Raw genomic sequence first — 27240 nt, forward strand, 5'->3', positions numbered from 1 at the left:
TACATTCAGAGATTTGAAAAAATGGTTTTGCATTAACCCAACCCAACATGACATTAGACACCTCGCATATACATTTGTCATCCAGAATAACATTCCGTATAATTTTATGTTGAAAAAGAAGAAGCTGGATATGACTGGTTTCAATTATTCATGAAGAGACGTAGGGAACTAGCAATTTGGAAAGCACAAGGTGTTTCCATAGCTTGGGTTAAAGGAATGTAACGCTCATTTCAATATTCTGCAGTGTTTGTGTGGAAAACGATTCAGTTGATAAACTGAGATGAATTAGCAATATGGATGAATCAGGACAACAATTCAACAATAATCCAGGCAAAGTAGTTGCCAGTAAGGGAGCAAAGTCAGTTAGCTGCGTGGCAAGTGCTGAAAAAGGAGAAACTATTTCAGTGATAGCCTGCGTGAATGGAGAAGGAAATTTCTTACCACCATACTGCATTTTTAAAGGAAAAAACAAGAAAAAGGAGTTTGAGGATGGTCTGCCACCAGGTAGTCAAGTAGTTATGAATCAACAGTCAGCTTATGTGACAACAGAAATTTTCAAGAAATGGCTGCAGGATCATTTCATCCCACCAGGCAAGCATTTACTTATTTTAGATGGACATAGTTCACACTGCTCAGAAGTTGAACTTTTGGATTTTGTTGCCCAAAATGACATCATACTCTTATGTCTCCTGAGTCATACATTGGAATCGAAAAATAATTCCAGACCATGAGTTCATGTTGGATGAAACTGCCACAGTCCAAGAAGAACCTGGAAACACCTGAGCTTACTGCTGCTGGGACAAGCCTTGTTAATAACACTCCTGCTGCCCCCAAATTGTTTGAAAACATTGCACCAATACCTGTTGTTGCGGGACCCAGTGGTTTTGTGAACAAACGCAAGTGGCACGCACAGGTTCTTACATTACCTGAAACTATTGCACAAATGCGTGGTAACAAAGAAACAAAGGCAAGAAAAGCTGCTGAAATTCAACATCGCAAAAACCAAAGGAAAAGGGTGAACTCTTCAAAAAGGAAGAAAAAGCAAGCTGCCCACAAACCATCTAGTTCATCAGAGAGTGAAGATGATCCTCCTACCTGTGATGATAATGAATCGGAATTGGACGACACAGATTCATTTTGTGCAAAATGCAGTAGGTCTTAGTGATGAAAAAGGACTGAAACATGTGCAGTGTCTGCGTTGGATTCATGAGATATGTACGCCATCTGATCGTTTTTGTGAAGATTGTGCAGAGGACAATTCATAAAAATTACATTTACTACTTACCATTACTTATTATGTACCTTCACAATTAGGCATAGTTAGTTGTTAGTTACCCTTTTAAGAACAATGCCAACTGGTATGGCACTAGCCATAAACATTTTTACGCGTGGCCATATTACCCCACTGTTGGGAGAATATGGCATTTTGACACTTTTTGATTTCATACTCTTTTGTGATTACATTTGCTTTGTATTTGGCGAAACCACTATCCGGTATTGTAATTAATAGTTATAAAAATCCTTTCATGACTTTGTTTTGTTCATACATTTATATGGTCACTGTACAGTTATAATATAAAATTAAGTTGCCTTATTTCCCCAACTTACCCTACTGTTTTCAGCACAAATTAGATACTATTTGTGTATTTCAATACTTATCTCAGCTGATAAGAAGTGGAAAATTGAATTATTAAATTCCTTGTTTGGGAAGAAACTATTCTGTATAAATAAAATACAGACTGGAGGGAAAAAAAAAAAAAAAAAACCATCAGAGTCATCCAAATTAAGGAGATGGATTTATTACATACAGTCGATTCCGGTTATTTGGGACACATCGAAACTAGTGCAGTTTGGCCTGATTAAGCGGCTGCCCCAATTATCTGAAGTTTCACGTAAATAGTTAAAAAATACAATGGATCCCTGCTTTACAATTGGTTCAATGTACAATCAAATCACGTTATGATGGACTCACCATAGTAAAGTACTGTTCACTATACAATGTGTAGTAAATCGCTGGTCATTGTGATCACGTTTGTGAATTGAATTTTAATTCTATTAAACAGCGATTCTAATTAACGAAAACAGGAGGAATATTATCCACAGGCTATAAAAGTAAAGCTATATTAAGCACAAAAACCCTTTATTACCTTACCAATTAAAAAATTAAATGATACGTGAAAATCGGAAGAATATGTACATACTAACTAGTTGACATTTGTGGGTGGGGGTTAAAAATTTAAAACAGTAAAAAGATAAGCAATCAGTAACAAAGAATACGGTGCACACAAATTGCAAGTAACACGATACGTGCAAGTGAGAATGGAGTAACAAGATACGAAGCTTTAAAAATAAGAATGAAGAGAAGATTATGAAAATAAATTTTTTTTATTTGATTGAAGATTTCATGGAAGTGTAAGCACATTTTACCATAACCCACAGAATTCCAGCTGTCGGTATTATCGCAAATTCAGTAAGATCAAGTTTACTGTCTGTTTATGATAGATTGCACTAACAGAAAAGCCGAATAAACAGGTGGCTGCTAATTATTTTTATTGTTTTATGATTGTGACCTCCAGAAATCTGACTGAACCACGTGGTATGGTCGGAGACAATCGTAGGGTAATCTCCAATGCTGCGGTCTCCTGCCCCAATTAAACGGTATGTTGTCCCAATTAAGCAAAGTAAACCCTGGCTATTTTCTCGATTGGGTTCTGTTTTTTAAGATTTGTCCCAAATAAACGGCTGCCCCGATTAATCAGTGGCCCAAATAACCGGAATCCACTGTACACACACTTTTTTTTTTGCTACCAATGCAGATACCTCTGAAAAACACCTCTCACTTTATATAACAGAAAAAGAAAAAAAAAATAAAAATCCACAAACTCAGAGACAACTGCTTTATTATATATACACATCTCTTTATTTACGGTATAAAGTGAAGATCCGAAGTGTTAAATCACCTAATAATTCATATTATTAGGTGATTTAAAAGGAGGTATATTAATAGGCGATACCGGTTGATGAATGGGAGGGGTATGTACATTAAGAGGTGCATATATTTGTTGTGGTGGTGTTACACAAGGTGGTGGCATGTTAGGATGTGCTGGATGTACTTTGTGTGGAGGTAACGAAGTATTAGGAGTAAGAGATCTTTGATGTACGTTGTAAAGAGGTTGCAAAGTATTGAGAGAGGATCCTGGCTGTATGTCATGGGGATGTTGGGAAGCACCGAAAGGTGGTTGCTGCATATTATGAGGAGGTAAGGATGGACCAAAATGTGGTGGTCTATTATGGGCAGGTAATGAAGCAGCAATTGGTGGTGGTGGTCTGTTATGAAGAGGTGCTGGAGTGTGAGGTGATGACTGTATATTATAGGGAGGAACTGCAGCACCAAAAGTTGATGGATATCTATTATGGGTTGGTGGCAGTGGGCCCTGTGCAATAAATGGGGATGGCACATGGAGAGGAGGTGGTTGTCTATTATGGAGAGATGGTGGTGTAGAAGTGTGAGGTCCTGACTGTATATCATGGAGAGGAACCGAAGCACCAAAAGTTGATGGATAGTTATTATGGGTTGGTGGCAAGGGGCCCTGTGCTGTAAGTGGAGGTGGAGGTGGTGTGTGAAGGGGGGCAGGAGTATGTCCATTCATTTGTGGATGAAGATGTGTATTGTTTGAGGGAAATGCAACACTTGCAGGAGATATATTAGGATGAGAATATGTATTAAGTGGTGCTGTTGGAAAAGTGGTGTGTGGAGAATGAATATTAAGTGGCGGCGGAGGCACATTAAGTGATGGAGAGCTAGAATTCAGTGGACATACGGAATATGGAGTATTTACTGAAGATTGCAGCTGCTGTTCTCTACCAGGAAACTGAAATCCACTAAGAGGCTCTGTCCTTGAATTCAAAGAGCTGGAAGTACTTGATACATGGTTGGATGCAGTGGAGTTGTAATCTGCAAATGTGGAATTTCCTGGATATTGGAAACCTAAAAGATCAAAACAAGTAATTATCAGAAAATAGTTTTTTTAATATCTTATGAAACTGAATAAACATTGCCAATGAGTAAACAAACCATTTATTTTTGAATTTCACAAAGACTGATAACCTCAGATAAAGTCTTTCTAACAAATTTCAATTGTTGTTTTGATAGGAATTATTATTTCATTTTGAAATAATTTATCGAACACCACAAAGACTTCACTGAACCAGAACAATTTTTGAAACGACTGATTAAAATATAACAAAAGTTTTAATTATATATAACAATTAAAATTAGTCAAAAGAAGTCTTTGAAATGCTTTATCTTGGTTGGCCCATGAATAAAAGTGTGTGTATTCATCGATCAACCCTACTTCCTCCACTTGAGATCAGTTAACTACAACCTCCTCGTGAGTGACAAGTGGCAAAACCACTATATTGCCGCAGAGGGCAGCATGCATAAAGGTTGTGGAGCCAAAATTAAAGATGCTGTCATTGAAGTTTGGAACATAGGTTCCAATGCTATTGTCCCATTTTTCTTCCAACTCATGTATTAATGATCTTGGTAAAAGACCTCCCACCATTCCCAACACGTTCCATTCAATGTCTTCTAACGTCAAAAGGATGTCAGAAGGATTTGACAAATTTTGATGCTAAGAAAGCTCCAGGTCCTGATGGTATTTCCCCACTTGTTCTTAAAACCTGTGCTCCTGAACTTATTCCTGTTCTTTGCCACCCCTTTTCACTTTCTTATTCCAAAGTTGTTCTTCCTTCTGCTTGGAAACTTGCTTATATCCAGCCAGTTCCTAAAAAGGGTGACAAATCCCTTCCATCCAATTATCATCCCATTGCAATTACTTCTACTCTTTTTAAAGTAATAGAAAAATCAATTAACTGCCAACTCTTAAACTACCGAGAAACCTTCCGTCTGATCAACGATCGCCAGTATGGATTCCGTCAGTGTTGATCCACTGGTGATATTCTGGCTTATGTTACCCCATTTATGGACAAATTCAATTGAAAAGTTCGGTGAAACGCAAGCGGTTGCTCTTGATATCTCAAAGGCTTTCGATCTTGTTTGGCATAAAGGTCTTCTAAACAAGCTTCCATCTTATGGTTTGCCAACTGTTTTTTGTAATTGGTTATCCAGTTTTATCTCTGATCGCTCACTGAGAGTGATGGTAGATGGCTCTCTGTCTTCTAAATTCTCCACTAATGCTGATTCCCCCAAAGTTCAGTTCTTTCCCCCACTCTTTTTTTTTTTCCCCGAGAAGTTCTTTCAACTTCTCGAATATCCGCTGCCAGTTCCTTAAATGCCGATCTTCAGTGGGGCAAAGACAGCTTAGTTTATTTCAATCCTTCTAAAACTCAGTCTTGTCTTATATCTCGCAAAAAGGATTCTTCTGCTCCTATGCTTATCTTTGGTGACACTCTGATTTCTAGGCAAGTTGATATATCTCTTTTGGGGATTACCCCAACTTCTAATCTCTCTTGGCACAAGTACGTTACAAATATTGCTTTCTCTGCATCTAAAAAACTTGGTTTTCTCTTTTGCTCTCGTGGTTACTTTTCTTCCAAACAGCTTCCATTTTGCAATTTGTACAGAGTGAACAGCTGTTCACTTTGTACAAATTCCGAATCCACTCTACCATGGAATATTGTTCCCAGCTCTGGGGCGGTGCCTCCAAAACATCTCTCAGGCTTCTAGATTCCATTCAGAAGAGGGCAGTTAGGTTAATTAATGACTCATCTCTAACAGAGTCTCTCCACTCGATGTCTCATAGATGTACTGTTTCTGCTGCATGCCTTTTCTACAAGGTGTGTTTGTTTCAATTGCAGTCTCCAGGGTTTCCCCTATATGCCGCTGTAGCATCTGAAAAGGTGAAGGCTGGCAAGTGTATGTATGTAAGTATGTGTTTTGTTATGTTGAGTGTTGAGTGCCAGCACTGGTGACTTTGCGGGCAGGGGACATCTGGTCCCCTGATTCCCAACCTTGGCCACGAGGAGGCGCACCAGGGTCCACTTTCTAGCTGGGGCTATCAGGCAAGCCTGGGAGCACCAAGGTGTTAAGGGAAAGGAAGTGGGGATAAGAATTGAAGTTTACTATTAGCTAAGTGAGTACGATCACCACTCCTGGGGGACTTAATCAGAAAACGAAAACTATAAATAACACTTCGTTACATTAATTAACACCATTTCAAAAGCATTACTGTTAGGCTAAAGCAACCAGACACACTTGTCCAGTCATTATACAGGACTCAACCACTTTGCCTCCTAACTTTTTTTTTTTTTTTTTTTTGCTGATGCTATGATTATCTGATCCAACACTACCGGATTTCAGCATTAAACTCAGAGGGCAAATGGCAGGGCACTATCCATGTACAAACATAGGTAGCACCTTGTCAGATTATTGACAAAACATGGTAGGTCATCTTCATTGTATACTTCTGTAAGAAGCTGTAGATTATTTCTTAAGTCTATATAGAGATAGCAGTTAAATATTAATAATAGCAGTTAATATTAAATGCCTTCCATGGGCACTGTTCTTCTGAATTGGCTTCTATAATTCCCACTCTTTCAAAACAGTCCGAACACATGCTGCCACCAGCTGACATCCATTTACTGTCCAACTTTTCATCTTCTTCGTTCATTCATTCAACTGCCGTTTTATGGAACAACCTTCCTTCATACGCATTTCCTGAAAACTACAGAAGTTTAATGTCAACAAATATCTTCTCAACCTGAAACCCAACATGGTACTAAGTACTATAGGTTCCAATACCTCTCGTGTTTGGGGTTATCGTGAAACAAAAAAAAAAAAAAACAATGGGATAGGTGTTGCATTCCAGAATGAATACTTAGAAACAGAACATGTTGATCTAGACAATTTAAATAAATACTAGTCTGGTGTATATAAGCATCAAAGATAAATCTAGAATTATACTTAATTATAAATGTGATATCTTTTTCATTTTTTTTATAAAAACAATAATTAAAAACTAAAAAAGACAATGGTGGGTGAGATGTTCCCAGTTCTCAGCAGCAAAACTGCAATAAAACTAGAGATTTTTTTGAGGACACATATCCACTTCCTTTATAATGTTTTCCCAAACACGTGGTGCACTTATCTGCAATATGTTGGTCTTTTGGCAAAACATGGTAGGTCATCTTCATTGTATACTTCAGAAATGGCCTATCTAGTATTCTGATAATGTTCATTATGCTGAATTACTACTAGCTCTTAAAATTAGACAAACATTAATACACTGATCTTTCTTAATACTAGAACTACTTTCTTAATAATTAATACTTTCTTAATAATTGAACTACTTCAATGCATCTAAGCTTTTAGTCATATTCTTTCATACTATCTACAAAATCTCCACTGTTTTTATTCCTACATGGTCTATTCAGTTATTAATATTATTTATTTTTATAGAAAATGTTCATCCGCTTTAGACTATCTTTGGATGGTAAGCAGGTATTTAGTGGCATCACAATCCTGGTACTTCATACTCCGCTTCTGAATATTACAGAAATCAAAGGCCATATTGCCTAATACTGATGTTCATAATTTTCTTCTGGGAATTGGTACACAATGCATACGCACATATACACACATTCTGTAATGCTAACATTATCTTTTTTTTTTTTTGTAATCCCCAAACACAAGAAGTATTAGAACCTATAGTACTTAGTACTGTGCTTGGGTTGGAGGTTGAGAAGACGAAAGAATATATTTGTTGACATTGTACTTGAACTTCTGTAGACTGTAATTTTCAGGAAATACATTTGAAGGAAGGTTGTTCCAGAAAACAGCAGTTGAATGAATAAACTCGTTTATTCATTCAACAGCAGTGAAATGAATAAACGAGGAAGATGAAAAGTTGGTTCTATGAGTTTGAAGTTGGACAGTAAATGGATGTTGGCTGGTGGCGGCACGTGTTCGGACTGTTTTGAAAGAGAGAGCGGGAATTATAGAAGCCAATTCAGAAGAACAGTGCCCATAGAAGTATCTGTAGAAGAGGCATGCAGCAGAAACAGTACGTCTATGAGACAGCGAGTGGAGAGACTGTGTTAGAGATGAATCATTAATTAACCTAACTGCCCTCTTCTGAATGGAATCAAGAAGCCTGAGAGAGGTTTTGGGAGCACCACCCCAGGATGTGGGAACAATACTCCATGGCAGGGCGGATTTGCGATTTATACAGAGTGAGCAGCTGTTTGAAAAAAAAGTAACACCAAGAGCGAAAGAGAAAACCAAGTTTTTTAGATGCAGAGGAAGCAATATTTGTAATGTGCTTGTGCCAAGAGAGATTAGAAGTCAGGGTAATCCCCAAAAGAGATATATCATTTTGCCTAGAAATTGGAGTGTCACTAAAGATAAGCATAGGAGCAGAAGAATCCTTTTTGTGAGATATAAGACAAGACTGAGTTTTAGAAGGGTTGAAATCAACTAAGTTGTCTTTGCCCCACTGGAGAATTACCTGAAGATCGGTATTTAAGGAATTGGTAGCAGATTTTCGAGAAGTTGAAGCTAATTGAGCAGGGCAAGGTTTCTCAAAATGGAAAGTGGAATGCAATGTGCCATCATCAGCAAAGCTATGGATAGGATTTCCAGTCAATGGAAGAAGGTTATTAATATACAAGAGGAAAACAGTGGGGGAAAGAACTGAACCTTGGGTGAAACCGGCATTAGTGGAGGGGTTAGAAGACAGAGAGCTATCTACCATCACCCTAAGTGAGCGATCAGAGAGAAAACTGGATAACCAATTACTAAAAACAGTTGGAAAACCATAAGATGGAAGCTTGTTTAGAACACCTTTATGCCTAAGACGATTGAAAGCCTTTGAGATGTCAAGAGCGACTACTTGTGTTTCACCGAACCTTTCCATTGAATTAGTCCATAAATGGGTAACATAAAACAGAATATCACCAGTGGATCAACACTGACGGAATCCATACTGGCGATCGTTGATCAGACGGAAGGTTTCTAGGTAGTTTAAGAGTTGGCCGTTAATTGATTTCTCCAATACTTTAGAACGAGTAGAAGTAAGTGCAATGGGACGATAATTGGATGGGAGGGATTTCTCACCCTTTTTATGAACTGGCTGGATATGAGCAAATTTCCAAGCAGAAGGAAAAAACACCTTTGGAATAAGAAAGCGAAAAAAAGCAGCAAAAATAGGAGCAAAGGTTTTGAGAACAAGTGGAGAAATACCATTGGGACCTGGAGCTTCCTTAGCATCAAGATTTGTCAAAATCCTTTTGACGGAAGACCACAGGCATTGAATGAAGCGTGTTGGGAATGGTGGGAGGTGTTTTACCAAGATCATTAATACATGAGTTGGAAGAAAAATGGGATGCTATCAGGTCAGCTTTATCCTTGGCTGAAGTGACAACAGAACCATCTGGTTTGGACAGAAGTGGGAGCAAAAGTTGCGGCCAATTAACTTTGGCAAGAGACCAGAATGCTCAGCTACCATTAGGGCAAGAAGCAAGTTTTCTACTCTTAGCCTGTTCAAACTCCAATTTGAACTGATTAATAACTGCTTTACAATTGTTGCGAGCTTTGGTGTAGGCAGAAAATGAAACTGAAGAATTAGAAACAAGCCAATTACGATATGCAACATTCTTCTCTTGAACAGCCTTAGCATATTTATTGGAAAACCAAGGTTTAGATAAAGGACGAGATTTTAAAGTGGAGTGTGGGATAAAGGATTCCATTCCTGCAAGAATAATTTCACTGACACGATCTAGGCAAACATTGACATCACAAGTTTTGAAACAGTAATCCGACCAAGGAAACGAAGAAAAGAAATCTCGCGGGTCATCCCATTTTGCATTCTTGTAATGCCAAACAACACGAGGTTGGGAATAGCCATGAGATAAAGGCTACATTGGAGAAGAGACAATCACCAAGTTGTGATCTGAAGTGCCTAAAGGACCTCTAATTTTGCCCGTGTAGTTAGAAGGGTTGTTTGTGAGAAAAAGATCAAGCGTACTGGCTGTATGATTAGGATTGTCCAGTATTCTTGTAGGTAAATGAACAATCTGTGCAAGGTCATTAGTAATTACAAAAACCTCAGCATCTCGACTAGCAGGATCGGTGTGACTAGAAAACGGAAGCCGGCTGGAGTTGTGAACATTAAAATCACAAAGGAAAATTACCTCACTTTTAGGAAAGTTGGACTGGAGAATGTCAAGTTGCAAAGAGATGAAGTCAAAGAGCTCTGAGTGATTAGTGAAGTTGGGAGAACGGTAGAGACAACAGATGAATTTGACACAATGAGGTAGAGAGATTTTAAGCCAGAGAAGATCAAAGAGAGGAGATTCCAAATTGCCAAGTCTCTGACAGGGAATATCAGAACGGACATATGCACAAGTACCACATTTGAGGTGAAAAGAATCATACAGCAAATAATTTGGGCATCTGAGATGAGCAGTAGTTGAATCAACCGATAACTGAGATTCTGTCAGAAAAAGTACATGGGATTTGGCAGACTGCAAGTGGAAATGGACATCACTGAGATTAGAATTGAGACCAGGAAGTACTTGGGAGGTTTAGATCTTTTCGCAGATAAGCTTGCTCTATTAGTTTGACAATTCATGGTGTATTCAATAGTAAGAAAAAGTGGGTGGGACATGCTGTATGAAGTAATGTAATTTTTGGATATGGCGTACACATGTTAAGAATATGTTAAGGATAGACAGGATAGGAAGAGAGGAGGTGTTATGCTGTTGATAAAGAAAAACATAAAATCAAAAGAAGTGCATCCAGTTGATATAGATGAACAGTGCACTGTTGAGTCAGTTTGGTGTGACATAAGCACTGCGAAAGCAAAAATAAGAGTAGGAGTGTGTTATAGGCCTAATGACTCGAATGAGTACAATGAACAATTGTACAGAGAAATAGAGTGGGCTAGTAAATCGGAATGTCTTATAATGGGGGATTTTAACTTCCCAGATATTGACTGGAACTTGTGGGTTGGGCACTCACACGCTAGTCAAACTTTTGTGGATTTATTGGATGATTGTTTTCTGCAGCAGCATGTTCGAGAGGCAACCAGAGAAAGTAATACTCTTGATCTGGTTATCAGCAGTGATCATTCATGTATTAGGAATTTGCAGATAAAAGAACCACTAGGTGGCAGTGATCACAGTGTACTGACGTGGGATTTACTTAAAGATTTAACTACTATCAGGGGTAAAGGAAAGGGTTTTTGCTTCCGTAAAGGCGAGTACAGTGGTCTCCGACAATTTTTAAATTCTGTACAGTGGGATCAACTGACGATATTACCAACAGTAAATTCTAAGTGGGAAGCATTCAAGGAATTAATCGTGGAAGCTACTAAAAGGTTCATACCTATTAAGAAATATTGTTCAAGGTTTAGGAGTAAATGGTTGTCAAATGAACTAATGAGACTCGTAACAGAGAAGAAAAATGCATGGGATGCATATAAATTATCAAGCGACTCAGAAGCCTATGGCAGATATAAGTTAATCTGTCATCAGGTCACAAAGGAGGTTCGGCAGGCGAAGGCAGATTACGAGAAATCCTTGGCAAAAGATGCTAAGAAAAACAGCAAGGATTTCTTTACTTATATAAACTCTAAAAGGAAGGGGATGAATCTGATTGGTCCACTTGACATCGATGGTTCGACTGTTGATGATCCTGCTCAGATAGCAAACAAACTGAATGAGTATTTTGCATTTACATTCACACATGAGGAATTATTAAGGTTTGAAAATGGCAGAAGGTTATCAAATTGTAGCAGGATACTTAATGATTTTGTAATACCTGAAAGCAAAGTGGAGGAGAAATTGTTGAAGTTAAACGTAAGAAAAGCACCTGGGGTGGATGGGATCTATCCAGTTATATTAAAGGAGGCGGCAAAGCAACTAAGCAAACCCTTAGCCATAATTATGAGAGCATCCTTGGACTCAGGGGAGGTTCCCACGGACTGGAGATGTGCAAATGTATCCCCAATTCACAAAGGGGGATCGAAGGGTGACACGAATAATTACAGACCAATTAGTTTAACTTCTGTTCCGGGTAAAATAATGGAGTCACTGGTTAAAGATGCATTGCAGGATCATCTAGACAAGACTGCAGCAATAATTCAGACACAGCATGGGTTTGTTAAGGGAAAGTCTTGTCTGACAAATTTGATAGGATATTATGATGTGGTTACAAAGGAACTGGATGCGAAAAATAATTTTGATATCATATATTTGGATTTCAGGAAAGCTTTTGACACTGTTGCGCATGGAAGACTATTGTACAAATTGGAGCAGAATGGTATTAAGGGTAAGTTGCTACAATGGATAAAAGGATGGTTAAGTGCTAGAAGACAGAGGGTGGTAATCAATGGGTGCTGCTCTTCTTGGACTAATGTTATTAGTGGAGTCCCACAGGGTTCGGTGTTAGGTCCACTGTTGTTTTGTATATTTATCAATGATATTGATGAAGGTATATCAGGCTTAATGTCGAAGTTTGCAGATGATACAAAGGTTGCTAGGGTTGTTAATGACAGTAATGGCAGTGTGCTACTGCAACAGGATCTAGATAATTTGGGCAGATGGGCTAAGAAGTGGCAACTGAAGTTTAACCTTGACAAATGCAAAGTACTGCATATGGGTAGAAGTAACCCCAGAGAAACGTACCAACTGTGTGGTACCACACTTAAGGTGGTAGAAAATGAAAAAGACCTGGGAGTAATTGTGCAGGCAGATATGAAGTTTTCTGAGCAATGCAGACAGGCTGCCAGGGCAGGTCATGGGGTTTTGTCAATGATATATAGGAATTTTGCTAGCAGGGAAAAGGAGGTGATTATCCCTCTGTATAAGGCAATGGTCAGGCCACGCCTTGAGTACTGCATACAGGTCTGGAGGCCTCATTTTAGGAAGGATGCAGATTTACTTGAGCGTGTACAGAGAAGGGCAACAAGATTGGTGAGGGGAATGAAGGGATCCTTTTATCAAGAGAGGCTTAAGTTCTGCAAATTGCAGTGGCTGGAGACTAGACACCTGCCCGGTGATCTGATTGAGGTGTATAAGGCCTTGAATGGGTTGAGCACGTTGAATTCTGATGGGATCCTTCCACTTGTTCAGATTACGAATCTAAGGGGGCATAAATTCAAATTAAGAAAAGACAGATGTAGAATAGATGTGCGGAAATTTTCCTTTAGCCAGCGGGTGGTTAATTGCTGGAACAAACTTCCATCTGTCGTGGAAGTTGATAGGTTGAATAAATTTAAGGAGGAACTGGACAGGCATTTGGAGGGAATGGTGTGATTTTTTTTTTTTTTTTTTTATTTGGCTGATGCTGCATAAGCTCATACATTTGCTTTCTTGCATCACATGCCACTATTACTACTACTACTACTATATACCCAGATCCTTGAATAACGTGGCCTCGACAATGCTCCCTGCATACACACTACTCGGACTCCCTCCAGTCACTATCTGGTAGAGTAGAGGTAGCAAGATTATACATTAGCTGATCAGGAAGTCTCCCTAGAGAGTTAGCAATAGGTTTGGTTCGATGTGCTAACTAGCGGCCGGCCTGCGAACACCGTTTTAGAGCTGTATCCTCAAAATGTAAGGAATATTGGATCTTGCCACGATGTTCATCATAACCTCAAAAGTAATCAATCACACTGCATGATTGCATGATGGAAGAAATAGGGAAGGGTTGACAGAACTTAGCTCTAGAGACATGGGTTCCACAACTTCAAGCTTCCAATAAGCAAAGTGGTGGTATTGCACCGGTTGATGAGAGTCATCTACCACCTAGTACTGCCTGGTAACACAGAGGCGGCATTCCTCCATGTAGTGTGGGCACCACACCTCGACCTCTGCTTAAGTTGGTTCACACCTGAGTGGTCACCCACCATGTACTTGTGCATGGAGGTTATACCCAGGATTACTAACAGTCCCACCATCGTGAAGGTGAAGGCAGAGGATTTGACTGTCACAGACCGTCCGGACTTCGCCGAAATTGGGTCCACTTGACTTGAGTATCATCCGAATATCAGTTCCATCAGCGTTTTAGACTCACAGGTAGCAAGTACAGCTTGTCTGGCATATCTGAGAGAATGTCTGTGACAACCTCAAGGACTAAGGATCTGGTTATAAACTGTAGCTAGCAGTGGTTTTTTAACATTATGTCCTCCACCACTCTCAGCCAATTTATATTGATCTCTCATAATAAAGGCAAACAGGTATTATTTATTAGAAACGAAATACAAAAATAAATACATCTTCAGAAGCTAATTTCAATTCAGTTTTTGGTTTTTCTCTAGCACATCTAGTTTTTCTGATAAGACTGATTATGTGAACATGATCGTATTGATTATACCACTAACATGCCTATTCAGCCAACCTACACAAATATAATTATTCTTTATTTATTATTATTGTTTATACATTCATATTCATGTAATTTTCTGAATATAAATTGTTTCAGGTAAGATTCGATTAATTACTGGAACACATTTCTTGTCATGCTTCAAAAGTGTAAAAATCACCCCAACAAATTCTGCTATGTGTTTGGCTCTTTCCTAACTATGTCATAATGGATATTTGGAAAATTTATCAGTTGAACCTTGGCTGTCCCACTAGATAACCAGAATAAGGCACACTACATGTTATTTTTATTACTTGTTTGAATGGATTATGTGACTGGTTACATAATCCTTACAACTAAATGAATTGGTATCAGATTTCAATAAGTACAGGCAAAAAAACAGTACAAAAATTTATACTGTTTTGCCTGTTCTGAATAAATAAAAATACAGTTGTCATTATCTCCCTATTTTACAGACTTTTTCTAAGTAACATCTAAAATGCAGACAAATGTGTAGATTCCTAATTGTACACGAGTTGATAGCCTTAATTTAAATATATCCTTAAAGATTTTGTGATACAAAATCTTTTTTTTTTTTTTTTTTGTATCAAAAAAATTTAAGGATATTTACAATATTTCTCTAACCTTCTAAAATAATTTTTTTATATCCTCTCAAATTAATATTAAAATTGACATTCAGTTCTAAACCAAATCATTTTTTTTCTATTATCAATAAAGTAATATTGCCAAACTTACCTCCTAAATTCTGAAACCCAGGAGCATTGCTGCCTACATTTCCATTAACCTGCTGATTTCTAAGTCTCTGGTTTTTTGAACTGCTGGATTTGGATGCATGTTCAGGGGCATTTGGATTTTGTTTGTTAGCAGAACGCATATACCTCCTCTGCCTTTTCTCCCTGGCTTTATTTTTCTTCCGTGCAGCCTTTTCCTCTTCATCATCAGAATAGTCCAAAGCCTAGGGAGATATTCAATCAATTTAACAGAGCAAGAGGGAAAAAAAACGATGCCATGAAAAAAAAATAAACAAAAAGTAAAAGTGAGAGTAATAAATTTAATCAAAATATGGAATACTGTAGTTTGCCGTTTCACATTTAAGAAACATAACAAAATAACCCTTTTGTCCTAACAAAATCCTTTAGAATCTTGTAGAACTTGAAAATAATTGTTAGTGCAAAATTTTAAAATTGATAACACAGTCACCACTAGTGAGTTATACATATAATTAAACTTAATTGAAAAATAACTCTTTGTGTGAGGCTGTATAAGTTGTTTATTGAAATTTCTTGGTACTTAATACAAGATACAGTTAGTCCCCGACTTATGTAAAATTTTTTGGTAAAATTATAAAGATATTTTCTATACAAATTTTAAGACTGAAGTTGAATGAAGGAACAATAAGTATAAGTTTTTATTTTTGTTCCCATAAAAACTGTTCGATAATAACCTGCAGCATAACCAGATCTAGGTAAATAACTAGAGCATTTCATTTTCTGCTTTAAAAATTGTGAAGAAATATTCGACATGTGTTTGAGACAGGTGAACTACGGCGAAGCACTTCAGAGAAACCCCCCACAACAGTCAAGCCACATTAGCATTAGCATTAGTAGAGGCATTTGATGCAAGAAAGCAAGCTTATGCAGCATCAGCCAAAAAAAAACCCACTTCCACTTCACCCCTCTGTTCGTTCAAAATACCTGTCCAGCTGAGCCTTAAACCTATTTAGGCTATCAACCTCCACGACAAGGAATGGAAGTCTGTTCCACCAACCAACCACCCGCTGGCTAAAGGCAAATTTCCGCACGTCTATCCTACATCTGTCTTTCCTCAATTTGAATTTATGCCCTCTCAGGTGATTATTCTGAGCTAGAGGAAGAATCCCATCAGCATTGAGCATGCTCAGGCTTTATACACCTCTATCAGATCACCTCGCTGGTGCCTAGTCTCCAGACACTGTAATTTGCAAAACTTAAGCCTTTCCTCGTAAGAGCACCCCTTTGTTCCATTCACTAATCTTGTTGCCCTTCTCTGTACTCGTTCCAGCAGCTCTACATCCTTCTTGAAATGAGGCCTCCAGACCTGTATACAGTACTCTAGGTGTGGCCTGACCATTGCCTTATACAAGGGAATAATCACCTCCTTATGCCTGCTGGAAAAATTCCTGTATATCATTGACAATACTCCATGAGCTACTCTTGCAGCCCGTCTGCACTGCTCAGAGAACTTCATATCTGCCTGCACAACCACCCCCAAGTCCCTTTCATTCTCTACCACTGTCAGTGTAGTACCACAGAGTTGATACGTTGCTCTGGGGTTGCTGTTTCCCATGTGTAGTACTTTACATTTGTCAATGTTAAACTTCATTTGCCACCTCTCAGCCCATCTGCTCAACCTTTCCAGATCCTGTTGCAGCAGCATAGTGTCAGTAGTGTCCTTGACAACCCTGCCAACCTTTGTATCGTCTGAAAACTTGGACATTAAACTTGATATACCATCATCAATATCATTTATAAATACAGAAAACAATAATGGACCCAACACTGAGCCCTGAGGGACTCCACTAATAACATTAGTCCACGATGAGCAGTGTCCATTGATTACCACTCTCTGTCTTCTCCACCTCAACCACCCCTTTATCCATAGCAGCAATTTGCCTCCAATGTCACACTGCTCCAATTTGTGTAGCAGTCTTCCATGTGCAACAGTATCAAAAGCCTTTCTAAGATCCAAGTATATAATATCAAAGCTATTCCCTGCATCCAGTTCTTTTGTGACTGCATCATAGTATCCAATCAAATTGGTCAGGCAAGACTTCCCCTTAACAAAACCATGCTGTGTCCGAGCTATAACTGAAGTCTTGTCTAAATGATCCTGCAGTGCTTCTTTAACCAGTGCCTCCATTAATTTTCCTGGAACAGAAGTTAAGCTCACAGGTCTATAATTACTTGTGTCAGCCTTTGATCCTCCTTTGTGAATTGGGGTCATATTTGCACATTTCCAGTCTATGGGTACCTCCCGTGAGTCCAAGGAAGCTCTCATAATTATGGCTAAGGGTTTGCTTACTTCCTTTGCTGCCTCCTTTAATATAACTGGATAGATCCCATCCACCCCGGGTGCCTTTCTTGTATTTATCTTCAACAACCTCTCCTCCTACTCTCAGTTATTTCAAGATTCTGTAGCTTACTGTTAGAGTTGAATACACCTCTGGCATTCCCCTTGCTGAATAACTCCTCATGTGTGAATGTCGATGCAAAATATTCATTTAGTTTGTTAGCTACCTGAGTAGGATCATCAACAGTTGACTCATCAATATCAAGTGGACCAATCTGATTCATCCCCTTCCTTCTAGAGTTTACATAAGTAAAGAACTCTTTGCTGTTTTTCTTTGCATCCCTTGCCAAGGATTTCTCGTAATCTGCCTTCGCCTGCCTAACCTCCTTTGTAACTTGGTTGCATATCAACTTGTATCTATCATAGGCTTCTGTGTCATGTGTTAATTTGTAAGTATCCCATGCATTTTTCTTCTCTGCCATATGCCTCATTAGTTCATCTGACATCCATTTTGGCCTAAACCTTGAACAATATTTCTTAGTTGGTATGTAAAGCCTAGTAGCTTCCAAGATAAGTTCTTTGAATGCTTCCCATTTTAAATTTGCTGTTGGTAACATCATCAGTTGGTCCCACTGTATAGAATTTAAATACTGTCTCAGTCCATCGTAGTCGCCTTTACGGAAGCAATAACCCTTCCCTTTACCTGTAATGGTAGTTACCTCTTTGAGTAAATCCCACTTCAGCACACTGTGATCACTGCCACCTAGTGGTTCATTTATCTGCAGATTCTTAATGCATGAAGAATCACTGCTGATAATCAAATCAAGAGTATTACTCCCTCTAATTGCCTCCCGAACATGCTGATGTAGAAAACAATCATCCAATAAATCCACAAAAGCCCTGCTAGTGTGTGAGTGACCAGCCCCCAAATTCCAGTCAATATCTGGGAAATTAAAATCTCCCATTATAAGACTCTCTGATTTACTGGCCCATTCTATTTCCCTGTACAGTTTCTTATTATACTCATCAGAGTCATTAGGCCTATAGCACACTCCTACTCTCAATTTTGATCTCCCAATGCTTATGTCACACCAAACTGACTCAACACTGCACTGTCCAGCGATGTCCACTGGCTTCACTTCCTTGGTTTTTATGTGTTTCTTAACTAATAGCATAACCCCTCCCCCCTTCCTATCCTGTCTATCCTTTCTGTAGACGTTGTACTCCCCAAATTCCAGTTCTGCATCCCTTATATCTGTGTGACACCACGTCTCTGATATCCCAACAATATCTGCCTTTGATGTTTTGAGCAATACCTCAAATTCATCAAATTTATTTACTAAACTCCTAGCATTGGTGTACACGCAAGTATACCTGCACCTGTTTCTATTCTTAGCTACCCTAACACAACCCATGTGTTTACTTGTACCGCAATGGCTCCCAGCAGTCTCTGAAATATCATGCATCTTGTTTTTCAGGCTTCTGCTCATTCTAATAGAAGCAGTGCAAGAATCTCTTTCACCTCTGCCAGTGGCTACTGTCAATCTATGGGTCTTTGTCTCCCCCCAAGCTAGCAGTTTTCTGACCCACCTAACACTGCCCCGATAGCATCAGCAAATATTCTTGCACCCTTTCTATTTAAGTGTAAACATGGAATGTGTCCCATCGGCAATTTCTTAGGAGAATTACATTCTAGTCCTTTGTCTCTACATCCTTTCCTTCCTTTCTTTCTGGATTTTAGAGTCAGTTCAGTTTTGTTTGAGAGTGAAGTGGAAGCTTTTGTTTGCATTTTGTATGTAATATTTGTTACACATGTGGTTTTTGTAATTTTGGCAGATCAGGAATATAATAGCAATATTTTATTAGTCATTCCCGAGTTATGTAAAACTCGACTTATGTAAGAAGTCCTGGAATGTATCTCTTGTGTATGTCGGGGATTGACAGTATTTTGGCAATGTCTCAGATTCAACTACAACACACCTTCAGGACTAAAAAAGTACTATTGACAGGACTAAGTTCCTCAATGATCATTAAATTTTTTTCGATTATACTGTCTCATTTTATTTATGATCTTCAATAACTCACTAATAAATTGTCTACATTCACATCTTTAAACACTTAAGTCTACTAATTTTTCCAACCACAAGTGGAGGTATCTTCTCATAAGAAACACTCACAGCTAATAAAACAATAACCTACCTTTAGAAAGCTTCTTATGTTTCCATTTATTTTTTGTTGTTGCTAATATTTCATCCAGCATTCTCAAAACAGTGGTTCACACTCATCCACATTACTTTTCCTTGAAATTCCAAAATAATTTCACTAAACTTTTCTTTGAAGGAGTTCACCAAGTCTGTGACCCTTTATTTGATTCACAATGTTTTGTGGGATATTAGATTTCTTTTCTTAAAACTATTCAGTTGCTACTTGGAAAGTTTTCACTGAAAATTCTTTTTTCAGAGATTTTTTTCAAGAGTTTTCTGGCTTTCAAAAGAATTTTGAATTAAAGAATCCAAAATGTTTTTGCATGTTCACATTTATAGACTCAGTAGAGATTTGGCTCAAGCTATTCTAATTTTCTTGATATTGTTGATATTGTTTGGGCTATTTAAATGCGCAAGTTTGTACACACAAACTTACACATTTAAATAGCCCAAATTTTTCTTCTTACTTTAAGATTATTACTAAATATAATACTACTTTTATACCATATGAAATTAACAAGTCTTTCAACTTTGGTTTTCTAACAATTTTCCAGAAAACAGCCATTTCATCAATGTTGAAGACATGCTTAGAGATGCATCCAATATTTCATGCAAATTGGTTGAGGCAACTCCTTGCTGAATGGATATTAGCACCCATTCACTCACCATGCCATACAGACAAATGAAGTAACATATTAATAAAGGCCAAAAAATTCAAGGAAGGCAGGCTTTTGCTGAATCAGATGGAGGGGGAATAAAACACTTCCCCTTACAACTATGTCTACTCAGTCTCTTTCTGTCATTAGATGGTATCAATCCAGTTGGCTCCTAAATTTCAGATTGTCAACTTTGATCTCCCAAAAAGGCAGTTTAGGAGCCAAGTCACACGAGTTGATCTCTCATAATGGCGACAACGGATATCAATACAGGGTGTCCAATGATTCTCTAATTATTTAAACTGTAATATATCAATGAAAATAGATATCATTTTAAAAATAATAAGTTTACATTTATTAATCATAATCGTTAAAATAAATTTCCATTTATCCTCATTACAGCAACCACTGATAAATACTGATTTATCAATGTTGGAATTTACAATGTTATTGCAACTGTTTTAGTTCAGCTGATATACCAATGTTAACACTTATGGGTATTTGCACAGGACTTGTCCAGTCTCTTGCAAAAAAAAAAAAATAAAATAAATAAAATAAAATAATAATAATTAATAAATATATAAATAAAAAGTGCATTCTTTAACTTAATGACTGAAATGAATTTTCAGTCATTCAAGTTTAATGACAAACCTTTTCTATCGTCCTGACAATAAACCCAGATTTTAATCATGTTATTTTTGAAAGTTCTGTTTTTACAATTAGGTGAAAGAATCAGGCAAGTAACATGTCACTCTTTTTGTAACTTTTGTGCATTGTAAGCATACAGAACCTCACAGGTTTCCCTCCAGTTTTACAACTCTCAAATTCTAAATATTGCATTTTCTCAATCAAACATTTTAGGCTTTTAATGAGCCAAAAAACATTTATCAGAAAACATATGAGAACTAGTTGATACCTTATAATAATTTTGTGTAGAGCCTTATAAACTGAATGAGTAATAAGTACCCAGTCTTTTGATATTAAAATATTCAGAATTAAATATTACTCAATACATAGATTTCTGAAAGCAGAATTCTAAGAAGAAAAAAGAGGCATCTGTAATTTTGAAATTTTACACTCTTAATTTTCTACACCAAATAAGAATCTTACTATTTTTACATTTATATTTTATGATAGTAACGTTTTCTTTCATTTGCAGAAGAATTATTGAAAGTTTCTGCTTCCAAACAATATATAAACAGAAATATATATATATATATGTGTGTGCATAATTATGAAATTTTGTGCTCGTAACTGTTTTCTGCACTGAAAAACGAGATTAGGTTCACATTTATATTTTATGGTGATAATGCTTTTTTTTTCTTCTTCATTTTCAGCAGAATCAATAAGTTTCTGCAAATTTCCAATTGCACATGTACTATATAAGCAGAAATATGAAAATATTTTTTTGAAATTTTGTGCTTATAACAGTTAAATGTTTCTCCACTTAAATGTTTCAGCAGAAACATTTTTTTAAATATTTAGATTTTTTTAAATTAAAAATATACAAAATAAGCGCAACAATCTATTAAGAAAATGTGATATACCAGTGTGCTGCAAGCTAAATTTAAAAAAAATTAAAACTTTTTTTTCTTTTTTTTCCCATAAATAAAAAACAAAGTTGACCTGTCGGATCCCATGCAACATCCTTTGCAACTTTTTAGGGTACAGCCATACACTTTTTGTGGTAGCATACATGCTCAATTCTGAAATGTGCACATATGTATGTTACGCAAGGATCAGTCATATATATTTCACCTTATATGCATTGAAAAAAGCTTGTTTTGACATTCTCACTTGCAGAAACACAACTTTTTATATATAATATAACTTATATTTACAGTATATTTATATGAATTTAACAGCTTACTTCAGGAGGTGGCTCATTGTTGTGTTTCCACGAAGCATCTGAACCTTTCATTCTGCAAAAGTAAATAGAAAAACCACTAAAATCTATACTTATATAATTTGGTTATGCAAGCAAATGACATAGTGAATACCAGTACTCAGTGGTTTGCACGGGAAGATATCTAAGGATGAATAAAACATGCAGCTCTACACTACAGCTGCATGTTTTATTCATGTGCTACAATAAATTATACTTTAATGAGTTTTGCTACCTTGTAGCCACTGAGATGTAATAGTGATTAAAAAGGTAGGACTTTTACAATTCACTGACTAATAATTTAAATTTTCAATTGTAATGCCATATAAAATCGCAAATTCTTTTTTTTTTTCAATTTTTTTATTTTTGTGAAAAAACCAAACACGAGAGGTATTAAAACCTATAGTACTTAGTACCGTGCATGGGTTGGAAGGTGAGAAGAAGAAAGAAGATACTTGTTGACATTAGACGAACTTCTGTAAATTGTAACTTTAAAATAATTGTAAAATAACTAAAATAATAATACAATAAAATCTTGTTCATACAAACTCGTTTTAGACAAAGTACTCATTTATATGAAGCACATACCATACCCCTGCGAAAGGATAGGCTTTTCTATGGAAATATATTCGTTTATTACAAAATTCCATTAATATGTATTACAGTTCTTTTTCACCCCGTGAGAAATAAATATTGTCATTTTGTATGTTTAATACAAATCTTGGCGGAGTTGTCCAATTATTGCCCCTGGCCTCCCAGCACCCTACTTCCCAAAGGATAGCAATGAATTGTTAGAAATTAGTTTCGTGTAAACAAAGGCAGTTTATGGTAGCCACAATGTCAAGTGCACTCTGAAAAACATCTTTCTTAAGGATGAGTTGTTAAATGAACAAAAGAATAAAAAGTTTTTCTAAGTTGTTTACATGCACTTCCTCACTCTCCACAGGAATAAGGTCAGTTGCAATTGTTACCCCAGTTCAAAGAGTCTTTTGCTACTGTATACAGCAATCTGTTTTTTGTGCCATTTTATCTGAGCTGATGTCTTTTAACTTGTGTTCATAAATTAATTTAAAATTTATTTATATTATATCTTATCCAGCAGTGTTATGGCAACAAAACGTAAATGGACGGAATAAGCCTGGAAATTAAACTAAAAATTATAACAACAGGCTGATAGGATGGAAAGAAGCAAAACGGACATTGCAAAGGAATATAACATCCCTTTTACCTACAATACTGAAAAAGACCTGAAGAAGTGCATGATACTGGAGCAGCGATGAAAAACAGGAAATGAATTTGTGGTGCAAAACACGAGGAGCTTGAAACAACTTTGAGTGGTACCAACAAATGCATGCTCTAATTTGCCAATATCAGGTCTGATTTTGCAAGAAAAGGCAAATAATCTAGCTCAGCAATGTGGAATTAGCAACTTCAAATGCAGCAATGGCTGGCTCCAAAGATTTAAAGACAGGAATAACTTGGTTTTGCAAAATGTTTGCGGTGTCTGGATTAATCGACAAAAAAAAGGCTACAGACTGGTTTTGTTCTGTACGATCCATTTTTAAAAATTATGGGGTGAAGGATAATTTTTAATCTTGACAAGATAGGTTTATTTTATAATTTTCTGCCAAACAAAACATTTGCTGTTCGAGGAGAGTCTTATCATGGTGGAAAATTTAGCAAACAAAGTCTCACTGTTCTGTTATGCTGCAATTCAGATGGCAGTACAAAACTATGCCCACTTGTGATGGTAAGTTTTCCAAGCCAAGATGTTTTAAAGCAGTTAACCAACTTCCCTATGATTATGAAGCCAATAGTCAAAATTTTTCAGTCTTGGTTATCAAAAGTGAACAGAAGAATGGCTTCAGAAAAAAGAAACATTTTGATGATTCTAGATCATTGTAGAGCACACTCTGCGGAGACACTTAAGTTGACAAATAGCCGTTGTTTTTACAGCCATATTTATCAACCCAAAACCACCAGTTTAATGCAACCACTGGTTGAAGGCATTATTTATAACCTCAAGAGAGCATACATAGCCCGCCTGATAAAGTACTTGATCCGCAACATAGGAGGGAACAATTTGCAGCCAAATTGGAATGTCTTGGATGGTATCCGTAATCTTGTTATTGCTTGGGACAGTATTTCATCAAGTGTAATAATCAACTGCTTCAGAAAGAGTGGCCTTGGAGAGAATATCAGTTAAAAAACATGATCCAGCAGATGAATGAGACCAACACTGAGGAATGGAGGAATTTGAAGAAAAGGAGCATGTGGATTCTGTTGGCAAATTTGAAGAGTTTGTGAAGGTGGATGATAAAGTTGCTACCACTGCAATGCCAACACCAGAAGAGCTGCTGAGCACCAAACAAAATGATGTTTTTGTTGACAACAAAATTGAAGAAGCACCCACACTGCCATCTGAAAAAGATGACCAAAATGCATTGAACATAATAGAGAATGTTTTGGCCTGCATTAACATTGACAAAGAAACAACTATTGCATTTGATAATGTCTGTGCTGTAGTTAAAAATGCATATAGGACAAAAACTGTGCAAATAATACTGGATTGTTTCTTTAAATTAGGTTAATTTATTAAAATGTTAATGGTTTGCATGTCTCCTTTTATATTGTGATACTAAAATATTGTATATATCAAAATATATACTGTACAATATTTTCATTTCCATTTATTGTTTTTCTTACAAATAAAATAAAATAAAATCTTTAAAAAATATGTTATTCCTATTACTGTTTTGTTAGACAGGCTTTTATTTTATTTTATTAATTTCAATTAATTTATTTTTGATATTATTATTATTCTTAGATATACAGTATGTAAAAAAAAAAAAAACAAAAAACACACACACCCTAAAATTGACACTTTTGGGGGACCTCGTTATTACAAAATGTGAAGATTTAGGTCCCTCGAACTTTGTATTAACGAGATTCAACTGTAAATGTAAAATATCGTGTGACACTTAGATTCTAAAAACAGTAATATTTTTTAAAAAGGTACTTTCGGTTGAATAATTACCGGGTCTTTCTAGCACAAGCCTTCACAAGTCTGTGAAGAATTAATGCAGCATTAAATCTAGATGATGCAGATTTTTAACAGAGAACGTCTCTGTGTAAAATTATATTGAATAAGGTTACAATAAGTGTATACCTGCTTAATTCTTATAATCTAGGATTAAAATGTTTTATTATACAAGGCACAGTGTCATAACTCCATACAGTCGTAAAATGTTCAAGTAAGACTCAATGCAACAAGGCATAATATTTTTAAGAGTATAATTATCTATATAGGTGTAAAAACACCATAGACAACTCTTAAAGGAAAAAACTAAGATAGTAGTGTAAAGGGCATCATTTCAACTGTATCTCATATTGTGCTCATCCTTTACAACAAATTACCATGTATTGCACTACCTCAAATAAGTAACGCTTCACTAATAGAGAAGACTATTGTTATGTATTCTCAGCAGGCACCACCACCCAGATGGCATCGTTTTAAGGCTTGTTGGCCTTTCATTGGTGGGTGGGCGGGAACCCCGGTATTGCAAACATGACAACTCAGTTGTGAAGATAATCCCACAATATGAAGATGCCAAAAGGTGTTCGTGATAATGTTTAAGTTAGACACAATGCAACAAGGCATAATATTTTTAAAAGTATAATTATCTATATAATATAGGTGTAAAAACACCATAGACAACTCTTAAAGGAAAAACTGATAGTAGTGTAAAGGGCATCATTTCAACTGTATCTCATATTGTGCTCATCCTTTACAACAAATTACCATGTATTGCACTACCTCAAATAAGTAACGCTTCACTAATAGAGAAGACTATTGTTATGTATTCTCAGTAGGCACCACCACCACCCAGATGGCATCGTTTTAAGGCTTGTTGGCCTTTCATTGGTGGGTGGGCGGGAACCCCGGTATTGCAAACATGACAACTCAGTTGTGAAGATAATCCCACAATATGAAGATGCCAAAAGGTGTTCGTGATAATGTTTAAGTTAGACACAATGCAACAAGGCATAATATTTTTAAAAGTATAATTATCTATATAATATAGGTGTAAAAACACCATAGACAACTCTTAAAGGAAAAACTGATAGTAGTGTAAAGGGCATCATTTCAACTGTATCACATAAAATATTATACCTTGTTGTATTGAGTCTTAAACATTATCACAAACACCTTTTGGCATCTCATGTTGTGGGATTATCTTCACAACTGGGCTGTCATGTTTGCAATACCAGGGTTCCTGCCCACCCACCCACCGATGAAAAGCCAACGGTGCCGTCTGGGTGGTGGTGGTGCCTACTGAGAATAAGTAACAATAGTCCTCTCTATTAGTGAAGCGTTACTTATTTGAGGTAGTGCAATACATAGTAACTCATCTATCAAGAGGAATTTATGAATTACTGCTTCACTTAGAGATGATGTGCAACATCCTATATGCGTAATATGTTATGAAAAACTGGCTAATGAAAGCACGAAACCTATTAAATTAAAAAGACACTTACAATGAATAAGATCAGACACAAAGAAATATTTTATGTTTAGGAAAAGTAACAAGTTTTATATAGATATATTTTATATTCCATGTGTTATTCTTCATTAACCAAAGAATTTACAAATCTTTATGTTGACAGAATGCACTGGTTTTATTTCTGGAATATATGTGGTAAAAAAATAAAACTGTGATAAATGTTAATTTTTTAATTCCTCTAATGCAAAAGGACTTGAAGATAACTTGACAATGCATAGCACTTGTGTTTGGGAATCATGTTTTGTATCATAAGCAATCAGTATGTTTTTTCCCCCTCCAGCAGTTTAAATAAAATGGATTACATGTGCACCAGTAATGTAAGTTAGTTATGTTAATCCTCCACTGATTCCACATCCAATTCTTGAGGAAGTGAAGAGAAATGTAATTAAAGCCATATAATGAATAACAATACTTTGTGAAATACACTAGCAAATTTTCATTATAGCTCCATTCAATTTCATTATAATGATATTTACCTGTAGTTGGTTTTGGCACTTTTTGAATTAGACAAGCTATTCACAAGTCATGG

General features: G+C 36.6%; 2 protein-coding genes across 2 annotated transcripts in view; one reads left to right on the plus strand and one right to left on the minus strand.

Annotated features, from left to right (window-relative positions):
• Nucleotides 1-293: 293 nt before the first annotated feature.
• LOC150083722 (uncharacterized) lies at nt 294-731 on the plus strand. Its single transcript, XM_090378584.1, has one exon. It carries the CDS (start codon nt 294-296, stop codon nt 729-731), a length of 438 nt encoding a protein of 145 aa, XP_090234710.1.
• A 2216-nt stretch (nt 732-2947) lies between these two features.
• LOC150083723 (uncharacterized) overlaps nt 2948-27240 on the minus strand; it is a 61380-nt gene continuing 37087 nt past the window's right edge. The window contains exons 7-9 of the mRNA XM_090378585.1: nt 22132-22183; nt 15089-15308; nt 2948-3988 (exon numbers count right to left, since the gene is read on the minus strand). Coding sequence (XP_090234711.1) covers nt 2961-3988; nt 15089-15308; nt 22132-22183 — 1300 coding nt within the window. The 3' untranslated portion in view covers nt 2948-2960. The remainder of the gene's footprint in view (nt 3989-15088; nt 15309-22131; nt 22184-27240) is intronic.

Source organism: Mastigoproctus giganteus, chromosome 7 (assembly GCF_048544385.1).
Source record: "Mastigoproctus giganteus isolate SK-2022 chromosome 7, ASM4854438v1, whole genome shotgun sequence".
Classification (NCBI taxonomy): domain Eukaryota; kingdom Metazoa; phylum Arthropoda; class Arachnida; order Uropygi; family Thelyphonidae; genus Mastigoproctus; species Mastigoproctus giganteus.